This window comes from Peromyscus californicus, unplaced genomic scaffold, assembly GCF_007827085.1.
Source record: "Peromyscus californicus insignis strain IS unplaced genomic scaffold, ASM782708v3 Scaffold_8__1_contigs__length_139910024, whole genome shotgun sequence".
Taxonomy (NCBI): domain Eukaryota; kingdom Metazoa; phylum Chordata; class Mammalia; order Rodentia; family Cricetidae; genus Peromyscus; species Peromyscus californicus.
In genome coordinates, this window is record NW_026294606.1 from 91259584 (window position 1) to 91271138 (window position 11555).

The 11555-nt window shown below is 49.9% G+C and overlaps 1 protein-coding gene across 6 annotated transcripts in view; it reads left to right on the forward strand.

Moving 5' to 3' along the window:
* Positions 1-9456, forward strand: part of Mbtps1 (membrane bound transcription factor peptidase, site 1) — a 56386-nt gene extending 46930 nt beyond the window's left edge. For all 6 annotated transcript variants that reach the window (XM_052727252.1, XM_052727256.1, XM_052727254.1 and 3 more), the window contains 4 exons: positions 1552-1683; positions 3407-3533; positions 6702-6832; positions 8310-9456. In XM_052727252.1, coding sequence (XP_052583212.1) covers positions 1552-1683; positions 3407-3533; positions 6702-6832; positions 8310-8506 — 587 coding nt within the window. In that variant the 3' untranslated portion in view covers positions 8507-9456. The remainder of the gene's footprint in view (positions 1-1551; positions 1684-3406; positions 3534-6701; positions 6833-8309) is intronic.
* Positions 9457-11555: the final 2099 nt, after the last annotated feature.

Here is an 11555-nt window from a genome sequence, read left to right on the forward strand (position 1 = left end):
CTGTCACCTGTTAGTAGAGTCCCTTAACCTAAGTGACCCACGTTCTGCCCTTCTCAGGCTTCCTGCTAGGTTGTGTAACCTCCTGTGTGTTTCTTTGGTCTGGCCTCTCTTCCCAGCCATGCATGCGTCTTGGAGGCCTTGCTTGTTGCTCTCCCCTAAGACTTGAGAGTTTGGGGTGCTGAGAGCGTTTACCAGTGAGGGGCCACTGTTACTGTCTCGAGGACAGGAAGCAAGAAGGCAGAGTTAGTTCTCCTTTGCAGCCTGTCTTTTGTATCCTCCAAGCATGCTGCTCATGTGCTTGGGTGTGGACTTCATTTTCTTCCTTTAAGGAAGGAACAGTGGCAGCGCTTCAGGTCTTGATCTGGGAAGATGCTGGTAAACCAGGCTCGTCTTGGACTCTGCTCTACCTCAGGGTGCTCAGACAGTGGGGCCATAGGCACATGCCAGATGCCGCACCTTTCCCCAATGTCCAGTTGATGTTGACTGGATTTCAGTGGCTTATGTAAATCCTTAGACTATGATTGTTTTTTTTTTTTTTTTAAACCAGAAGTAAGGTTTAAAGTCACAGCAGATAGGAGATTAAAGTTTTATTTCCACAGAAATTCTCTTTAGGATCTGAGCTTTCCTGTTAAGAGTCTTTATTAAAATTTTAAGTGCCTAAAGGGACTGTCTGTGCCTGTACCTTTCAGATGGCAGCTCTTTGGGTCCTTGGGGGCTTTTGGCACTTGGCCAGAAGTGCATGCTCTTTCTAGAGTAGAGTACTTAACAGCCTTTCCCACTCATGAAGCTGCTGTGGTCCAGATAGGTGTTAATGGGACTTGGGCTGGGTAAATAAGGGGTAGGAGGGAGGGAGTGGACAGAGAGAAACCAGGTCTGGGATGGGAGCATCTGCAGCCTCCTTAGGAGGGGGCTGTGTGCAGCTCTGAGTGGTAGTTTCTTGTATTCTCAGACTTGGATTCTGAGATGTCCAGAAAAGAATTGACCATATTGGTTAGGACCACTGACTCAAATAATAGACCCTCTCCTCTAATCTTAAACTCACCTTCCCATGTCTGCTCCCTCATAGTTAAAACCGATTTCCTGTTCCCAGGATGACTTCAGGTCCTTAGCAGCAGCTCATGTCCTTGGAGCTCCTTTTGTGGAGGCTATTCTTTTTTCAGTGGGTGTCACATGGTCTTGCCATCTCTGAATGAACACTCTTCTGTCTTTGCCCGTGAGCTATCTGGAGCTGTGTGACACTCAGGCAGGTGGTCCTAACCAGTCACAGTGGGGCTGAGGTGCCCAGGGCCCTGAGACATAGAGTAAATTCCACCTACAGTCAGCTGGTACTGGAGCAGACTATCCTGGGTGGGCTGGAACCCTGCCTATGGAACATGCATTCTTCTCAAGAGTAGGAGAGTCTGGTGAGGGTATCAGCTTCACATTGACCTAAACTTCTGACTTCTGAACCTCCATTTCCCCCTCTTCATGGGAGCTAGTGTTCTTCAATTCTCCTGGAGGAATTCATTTTTACAAATTGGATCCTAAGTAGTGTACCTGTTGACTCTGCAGACTGCTTTTGGCTTCTGGATGCGCTCCTTCAGTACACATCATATGGCGTGACCCCTCCCAGCCTCAGCCATTCAGGGAACCGGCAGCGCCCACCCAGCGGAGCTGGCTTGGCTCCTCCTGAAAGGATGGAAGGTGAGTGTCTCTCACAGTGCCTCAGCAGGGACTTGAACCAGCTCAGTGCTGCATCAAGACAGTCCTACTTGCTAGTGCAGGGACCCACCCTTCAGTGAGAGTGGTGAGTTTTTCTCAGGGTTCGCTGGTAGCACAGCTGTGGACTCATCCACCTGTTCCCAGGATGGATAGGAATTATGGCCCTGTATGTAGGTGCTCTCCTGGAGTCCAGCATCCTTTAAAATATTTTTGTATATGAGAGAAATGTGCAAGTGCCTGGTGAGGCTAAAAGAAGGCATTGGAACCTCATAGAGCTGGAGTTACAGGTAGTTATAAGCTGCCAACATAGGTGATGGGACTGAACTGTTACCTGCAAGACAGCAACACTCTTAGCCACTGAGCCATCTCTATCCCCAAGGCCCAGCATCTGCAAGTGGGCACAGGTGCCAGGCTGGGTACTTTGTAAGGATTAGCTCCTGAATGCTTTTTGTAAAAAGAGCTAGTGTTCTTGTGTACGGGTGAAGAGACAGGAGGGAGAGAGGTTAGCAGCTGCCTCGGGTCACTCGGGCCATGTGAGCTGAGCCTACAGCTCTCTGCTCCAGGGTCTGTGTGGATTGGTGCTCGTGTACTCACAGAACCTAGTGTCCCCTCCCTCCAGTGCTGTCCGCAGAAGAATGTGAGCCACAGATGTCGTTTAGAATTGTATAGTAGCAGCCAGCCATGGTGGTGTATGCCTGTAATCCCAGCACTTAGGTGATTATGGGAAGAGACTAAATGGAGGCCAGACTGGCCTGTTGATAGTGACCCCATCTCAAAATAAAGAAAGCCAAGACTGAGGAAAAAGAAATCCCAATAGCTACATTAAAATATAAGGAGGGCTGGGGAGGTGGCTCAGTTGACACCAGTGTTTGCCAGATAGCATGAGAACTTCAGTTTGGACCCTCCCTCAGCAGCCTCGTAAACACTGAGTGTGTAGAGCACGTCTGTAACCCCAGCTCGGGTGAGCTAAGACACTGGCCAGCCAGTCCAGCAGAATCTGTGCATTCCAGGCTCCATGAGAGTAATATAGAGTAAGGACGACATCCAACGTTGCTCTCTGGTCTCCACACACACACGTGTGTATACTCCACATACATACAAAGTAGAAAAGATAGAATTCATTTTAATAATACATTTCAGTCTGCTGCTTTAAAAGTTACTTGGATGTGTGACACCTATTTCCTTTGCCCAGTAGCAGTGTGTAGCTTAGCTGGTGGCTGCAGTGTGGGGTGGCACAGATTTAAGAAATGTAAAACCAGCCGGGCGGTGGTGGCACACGCCTTAATCCCAGCACTCGGGAGGCAGAGGCAGGCGGATCTCTGTGAGTTTGAGGCCAGCCTGGTCTACACAGCGAGATCCAGGACAGGCACCAAAACTACACAGAGAAACCCTGTCTCGGAAAAAAAAAAAAAAAAAAAGAAATGTAAAACCTAGAAATGTAATTGGTTTGTTTACTTTGCCAGAGAATTAAGTATTCCAGAAGAGAGGTTTTTCTGTGGCACTGCCCTTGGTGGCCTTGTATGTGTGATTGATAGTCTCACTGCCAGTGAGACCCTGATGAAGGGGATCAGGCTTCCTGTCAGGTGCGGTCTTGAAGCACGTGGGGGAGTTGACAGAATACAGCCGTTGGCAGAAAGCCACCTTTCCTCTCCTGTGTTTTTATAATGGTGATCACCTCTTCTGTCCTTACTGCTGCTAACCTCAGGAAACCACCTTCATCGGTACTCCAAGGTTCTTGAGGCCCACTTGGGAGACCCAAAACCTCGGCCTCTTCCAGCCTGTCCACACTTGTCATGGGCCAAGCCACAGCCTTTGAACGAGACTGCGCCCAGGTCAGTGTCTGCCTGTGCTTTCCTCCTGATCCCCAGGGCCTGTGACCCGTTCCTTTTTTATAGGAGAGAATGCAGTTTTGCTGACTGACATCATTGTGAATAATCCAATCTAGCTTGTCATTTTCTGACAGTTGTGGAAATGAGAAACCCCAAATTGATCTTTAGAAGCGTACTTGGGTGGTGTCCTGCAGTCGAGTGCTTTGAGAAGGCAGCTGGGGTCCAGCCAAGTGCTGTCCTGAGCAGAAGCTCAGCTCAGGCTGCAGCGGGGGTTCGAGGGCTGTCGTTCGCAGCTGTGCTCCCTGTCCAAACGTTGTATGTAGAGTGCAGATGGTTCTCTCTCCTGCAGCCAGCACTGAAGCTGCTTCTGGGAGGTGTGGCTTCTGCTATGGTAGCCCAGCCAGAAGTGCCTGCCATGTCGGCTGTGGCTTTTGTCCAGAGGTGCTGCACTCGTGTGTGGCCTTGTGTGGCTCTGCCCCTCTGTCTCTCACCTGACATTCTCATCTGCCTCATTCTCTTCAGTTTCTCAGCCCTGAGTGACCACTCTGGTTTCTCTCCAGCCAGGCCATGCTGAGCCATCTCACCAGCTTGCACCTTCAGCTTCCTCTCTGGCATCTTGCCTAAGCAGGACAAGATGGAACAAAGTTAACTGGGCCTGGTGTCCCAGAGCTAGCTGGCACAGACCTGCAGGGCAGGTGTGTGCTTCTCTCAACCCTTCCTGGCATAGGCTTCCTTTAAAACAATCTCTCACCTCCCTCCTTCCTCTCCTTTTGTGGCTGCCACTATGCTTGGTTCAGTGATGGACACTGCTCAGTGGCCTAGCCAAGGGTAGGATCCCCACCCATTCTGTGAGGAGACAGCCTGGCCTGTTAATATCGCCTGCATACTTCACTGCTCCACAAGTGCAGGTCCTCAGTGTTCTGCTCAAGGACCATGTCTTAAAAGAGCTGTCACAGAAAACAAGAAAGTTGACACCATGGAGATGGCTTAGTAAAGTACTTGCCATACACTGAGTTGAATCCCTAGAACCCCATGTTTAAAAAAAAAGAAAAGAAAGAAAGAATGAAAGAAAAAAGCTGGGCACAGCAGCATGCACCTGTAACCACAGTGCTGAGGAGTGGGAACAGAAGAATGTCTGGGGCTCACTGGCCAGCCAGTCTCGTTGAAGCAGCAAGCCCAGAGACCTTTTGTCGTAAATAAATAGAGAGGGAGGAATGCACCACTGTTGGCCTCTGTGCTCCAGGGGCCCAGGCACACGTGTGCACTTGCCCACAGAAAGTTACATATATCACTTGGCCTTTAGCAGCAGTGTTCTTCCCGAACCTTTAATTGAAGAGTGCTTTTCCATTTCATTCACCTTGCATCATTTAAGACTTGTAATATATTTCCATATTTGAATCCTTATTTATTTAGAACCTTCTGTTATCTTAGCATTCAATCCAGACTTTATATTCTAGACATGATCCGCAGTGCCTGCTTGAGGAGCAGCCGTGATAGCTGGAGTGCCAGAAGCCCAGTTCTTCTCCCCAGTTTCCACTGAAGGCTCTGAGAATAGATAACAGCACCCTTGGTATCTGGCTGGCCACATCAGATAATCCCTCCCTCTCTGAGTCCACCCAGGGTGCTGATAATGCTCAGCTCCTGGAATTTAATTGTGACTTGCTCTCAGCAATCCCTCTCCTTACCACACCACTGAGCTGCTCTCTTATCTCACATGTCACATCTTGAGGGAAGTTATTCTCAGTCTTCAGAGACTTAGATCGGGATATATTCTGACTCTCTAGAAGATTCTGTGTCTGTGTTAGACAGCTGCAGATTGCCATCAGCTATGCTAAGGACAAGTTCCCATCTCTGTGAGGTGAGGCTTTTTCCCAAGTCTTGGCTGGGCTTCAGGTGTCCTTAGGTGTCATTACTGTGGGAACACTGACTCAAGGCAGACCCTCCATCACATCAGTGTGCTGTGAGACTCCAGTGGTAACATGAGTGCTCTTATGTCAGTGCCCCACTAGAAAGTCCAGTCCACCCCCAGGAAGCTCCAGGACGTAGGACACTGTTAGAATGTCCACTTAGCAATACACTTGGAAAGCTTACGACGCCACGGGTCCCATGTCTTTGTCAGTTAACTTTTCAGACAGATTGACCCTGAACAGTAGCGTTTAGTCACACAAAACAGGCTGGGCTGCAGTTGTGGGAGCTGGCCAAGCTGTGCTCGGCCAGGAGCCACTGGTGGTCTATCCCCACCCCTCTCCAGTGACAAGCTTCCCACCTGGCTGCTGCCGCTGGGACTGGTTGCCTATGCCTTTCTTCAACTACAGTAAAGAAGACACAGGTCAGCAACTTAGGTGGACTGACACAGGAAGACTAGGAATTCTTCATTTCAGATCCCTTCCTTCTGTTAGTGTCCTTGGCTCTCCCCGAGGCGTCAACAGGCTGCGCATTGCTGTTCAGAGTGCATCAGCCACTGTGATCTTCAGCTCTAATTGCATTGGCCTAACCGAGTTCCTTAGACCTGAAGAGGAAACAGATGAGCAGTGCTTTACTCCCACCTGAGTGCCCACAGTTTCAGCACACGTTTTGTTGGTTGTCACCCCAGACAGGCAGGTGTTTCCTGCTCACCTGTTCTTCAGTTCTTGATTATTTGCAAATCTGTCCTATACTCACTGCGGTTGCTGGTCTGAGTCCACCAGGCTGGTTCGTCTGGTACCATTTCCCGAGTGTGGTTGTTGTGGAGTTCCTCCACTGCATTGCTTTGCATCCAGAAAGCAAGCTGTGGTTACTTGGAGCCTCAAAAAAAAAAAAAAAGAAAAGAAAAGAAAAAAGACCTTCCATGACACCTTAGCCTCTGCTCTTTCCAGAGCTCCAGCGTGGACTGTCCTCTTGCCTTGCTTGGCAGTGTTGCCAGTGTTGAACAGAAAAGGGCTTGGGAGGCTGTGTTATAAGTCCCCGGGAGAGCGCTTCCTCAGGCCCTGATCTCAGAGCATGGATCTGATTCTGCCTTTCTCAGGACCTGGAAGCAGACACTTGCTCTGACTGCTCTGTTCCAGTCAGGCGATCCAAGGTGGAGGGTCTCACGCTGCCCAGTGTGTTGCTTCCGGTGTGTTGTGTATCAGTTAAGTGTCTAGGTGAGGACAGATACTTATCTTTTTTTTTGTTTTAATCTATTCCCGGAAGTAATCTTTGGAAACATCAGAAGCTGCTCTCCATTGACCTGGACAAAGTAGTGTTACCCAACTTTCGATCGAATCGCCCTCAAGTGAGACCTTTGTCCCCTGGAGAAAGTGGTGCCTGGGACATTCCTGGAGGTGAGTCCTCAAAGGCATCTTTCTGGGCTAGATCCTGCTATGGGTTTCCAGGTGTTTCTCCTCGCTAGGGAGGAGAGCCAGGCCTTCCTGCATTCCTAGGCATTCTTGGAGCTGTGGTGGTCCTGGCTGCCTTTGTAGTACAAACTGGCAAGGCTAAGAGGTCTAGAGATGAAGGTGCCATTTCTCTTAGAAAGTTCTATATACACATTTTAATTAAAACATGTTTATTTTTATGTGTGAGTGTTTGCCTGTATGTATGTATGTGTACCACAGTGTGCCTGGTGCCCTTGAGAGTCACACACCCTCTTCAGATCCTCCAGACTAGAGTTACAGGTTGATGGTTGTGAGCCACCATGTGGTTCTGGGAAGCCTTCGAACCCAGGTCCTCTAGAAGAGCAACAAGTACACTTACCCACTGAGCCCTCTCTCCAGCTCCTCTGTACAGATTTTAAATGGCAGTTTTTAGTGTGTTTGCTACATGGTACACTAAGTTATCCAACAGTAATCTGGGTACTCTTTGCTGAAGTTCTGCAAGCAGGTATGTACTGTGGGCTCCTGGAAACAACTTTTCTCTATGGGGTTTCTCTGTTATGCTGGCCCCTGGGGTCTTGGGTCCTCCGTAGCCTGTCTTGACAGCTGGACTGTCGCTTGCCTGAGCTGTACCAGGTTCCTTTGGCCTGAACAGACTTCTTATTCCAGGTTCCCATGTTTTAGCTGGGAGAGTTGGTCCCAGGTCCCTCCAGCTGAGTGTGTGTGGTCCCTTTATTCTGGAAACTCCTGTGGCCTCCTCAGGGATTTATAGCTCCCAAGGGAGGGTTTCTCTGGATTTCAGGAATTGGCTGGGAAAAGGTACCCCAGCCATTGGAGGCTAACTGGAAACTTCATGAGGCGAAGCCGGGATCCTGAAGTGGAGGTCCTAGGGTGTGCTGATGATAGTCAGCTCTGGAGCCCTTGGCGTCGCTTCATTACAGAATCATTGCCTTTGAGTCTGAGGCTTCTCTGATAGCCCTTCCAGGAGGAATTGCCCCTGGGGAACATGACCAGCAGGCCTCTAGTGCCTCCCTGCCTTGCTTATTTGTCCTCAGCTAGTAGGACTCCAGCACTGTCCTCTTCTTCTCTAGATTGAGACTAGTGTGTCTTCTATTGATCTTTGGGAAACTCTGGGCCCTGCTGATGTAGGCTGGCTGTGATAGGATTGATGCCTGCCTGCCCACCCGCAAGCCAGGAGGCTAAACAGTCTGAGATACCACTCCCCCATACACATAGGGATGCTTGGGATCAGCTGATAAATACAAGCTCCGTGACTCTCACCAACACTGTGGTTAGCAGCCTGGGCTCCTTAACTCTGGCTCAGAAGTGATGTCTGCCCTACCAGCTCAGCTAATAGAGTCAGCATTTGGTCTCTGATGAACTGATTCTCAGAAAGGCTGTAGCTGTAGTTTTGTGGCACCATTGACCAATGACTGTCCTCTTGCAGGGATCATGCCTGGCCGCTACAACCAAGAGGTGGGCCAGACCATCCCTGTCTTTGCCTTCCTTGGAGCCATGGTGGCCCTGGCCTTCTTTGTGGTACAGATCAGCAAAGCCAAAAGCCGGCCAAAGCGGAGGAGACCCAGAGCAAAGCGGCCACAGCTTGCTCAGCAGACCCACCCACCAAGGACCCCGTCAGTGTGATCATCACAGTGGCCAGCCACAGACGCCAACAAGCCTTGGACCACTCTGATGGCCACACAGGGCATCAGAAGAGCATCCTGGGAGGTGCCTTTTTCCAAGGAACCCCATCTCCAGCTTGCGGCTGGGTTAGTGTGTTCTTCCCAGGCATCTCTGAGGTACATCCTGAAGTACCTCACTGCTAGGCTCTGACAGGAGGTGCTCAGTAACTCAGCCTACTGTGGCATCAGGCCCAGTGACAGTGCACCAAAGACACAGAGCCTGGAAGGGCTGTCGGGACACACTTTCTACATGAAGCTTACAACCCTGACCAAGCAAAGACATGCTTGTTCCAGGCTATTTTCTATATTTATTGTGGGGAGAGTCACTTTAAAGACTTGTGCTATTTGGAAGCAAACCTGTTGTTTTGTCTGTCAGTTGAGTGCAGTTTTCTGCAGTGGCATCCTAAGGAGTCAGATTCCGTGACCTTTTTGATGAGAGGACAGACTGAACTGAAGGGAACATGCACAGATCTAGGAAGTGCAGGCCTTTGCTTTATTTTTATAAGTATCAACTGCCATCATGTTTTGTAATTTGGGGTCTTGATTTCACCATTGTTGGTGAAGGAAATTTTCAATAAATATGCATAACCTTACAAAGCTGGAACGTGTTGTGTACCAGACCCCTGCCACCTTCCCATTCTCACTGTCAACCCTGAGAGGGGTCTGGCTTAGCTGGTTCGCACACTGTAAAAAATGTCCATGTCGGGCTATGCTCCCGTGAGCTCCAGTGTTCTCACTAGGTAATGTGGCCAGTGCCGTTTGACTCTTAACTCCAGAACATTCCTGTCACTCCCAAAGAAAGCTTAGGCCTGTTAGCAGTTGCCTGTATTCTTCCCCCAGTCCTGCAGCTAGCCTGCTTTCTGTAACCTGCCTGTTGTGGTGTTTTCTATCATGAATTCACATCGTGTGGTCCTTTGCTGCTTTCTTTCTGTTGGCGTCTTGTCTTCAAGCTTCACTCGTGGTGTAGGTGTCAGGGGCATTCCTTTTCATGGCTGAATACTACTCTGCTGTGGCTAGACCACTTGCCAGTTGCTACGGATGGTGTCATTCATGTGCTGGTGAGTGAGCATGTTTGTATTTCTCTTGGGAGTCTTCCTAGGAGTGATGCCATCATGCTTTTGGAGAAACTGTCCAATTTTCCAAAGCAGTGCAGTATTTGACACATTTGCCGGAGGTGTGAATCCTGTCTTCTTTGTGCCCTGGCCCGTGCTTATCTCTACTGTTTTGGTCACAGTGCTGCAGTAGCATCCCTGTGGTTTCTCTGTGTATTCCTGGAGACTAAGCTGGAATGGCCATTTACACATCTTCCTTGGAGAAATGCTGTTTCTAGCCTGTGCTTGGTTTTTTTTTTTTTTTTTTTTTTTTGGTTTTTCGAGACAGGGTTTCTCTGTGTAGTTTTGCGCCTTTCCTGGAACTCGCTTTGGAGACCAGGCTGGCCTCGAACTCACAGAGATCCGCCTGGCTCTGCCTCCCGAGTGCTGGGATTAAAGGCGTGCGCCACCACCGCCCGGCTGTGCTTGGTTTTTAATGGGTCCTTTGAATCTTGGTTACTGACTTGTGAACTTTCTTTACATGTCCAGGTAGGAGTTCCTTATCAGACTTGAAGTGGCCTTTCACTTTCTTGATGGTGTGTCCTTTAAAGCATGAACATTGTTAATTTTGGTCAGACTTGGGCTTCTTCCTTCAATTGCTTCTTTAAGCATGCTGAGTCCCAGCTTCCCATGGGATCCCTGTACACCATGGCTGAGGGCAGCTGCCTGGAGACCTGTGGCTGTGACCAGGGCTGCTGTGGGTTGTGGGCAGAAGGAAGTCTGGGGAGAGAAGAGCAGGACTACCTGGGTATCTGCGAGTCACTCCTAACCGTAGCTGCTCTCATGGCTGCTGTTGGGTCTGGGAGGTATTACTAAGGCCCATGAAGTGCTGGATCCCTGTTTGAGATACTTCACGATGTCACAAGCAGCCCTAGCTCTACCAGCACACAGTGGACCCTGTGTCTGCATGTAACTCCTGCTTGCCCAAGGAAAAGTGGTTAATGTGGGGCCTCTTGTCACTCTCAAGGGTATGGACTCACTAATCATCCCTCAGCTCAGAGGACCTCTGGGATGAGTATTCCACAGAGCACAGGAAAGAGAAGGGCCAGGACTGAGGCAGCAGAGCAGGTAGGCCCAGGCAATCCGGCCCCATCTTAGGCAGTATAGGTTTCAAGGTGACGAGCCTGAAGTGTGAAATATAAAATCCTCCTGTTCAGATCCCATCTCTGCCGCTTGTCATGACTTCAGGTAAGGTCTCTGGGCTTTGGTTCATGTGTGAAACCGGGCCAGTGTCACCTCCTACACACTGACGTGAAGGGGAGCTGCTGAGGGCATGGGCCTAGCACAGCTCCGATGACAGCATGTGGCTGTGGGATGGACCTGCTCCTGCCTGTGCATAGCTGTTGCCAGCAAGCTTGCCACAGAACCAACCAGGTTGCTGGTCGTGGGCAAACTTCACCTTGTAGACTGTTCCCAACACTGGCTCCCTTGCTGGGTCTCTAGGCGTTTTAATACCTCAAGCCCAGCCCTTCCAGCTCCAGAGTGTTTTTAGAACCCATGCTTGTTCTCTGTGTGTGGGATGCCCATATCCAGGGCTTTACACGTTCACGTTTGTCCGTACTGGGCCCATGCAAAAACGAGAGCTTGGGTACCTCCGAAAGCTGACCCTGGTCCACATCAGCTGCATAGGACCTGCCAAGCCTTCACCCCTGGGCACCAGTTAAAGTGGACAGCCTGCCGAGGCTGCTTACAGCCTGCAGTATTTTGCTGTCCTCAGGTTGGGCTGGGTTGGCCTGAGCAAGGAAGCCCACTGAGGTGAGGGAGATGAGGCCTTTAGTCTGCTGAGCCACACATTGCAGGAGGTTGTCCATTTTCCCTGTGTGGATTAAGTAAGAGTTTCCAAAGAAGTTCCTAATTTTTACCCCTCAAATAACCCCCTTAGTGCATACTAGTAGAAGGTTGGTTTCTTTCACTGGTGCC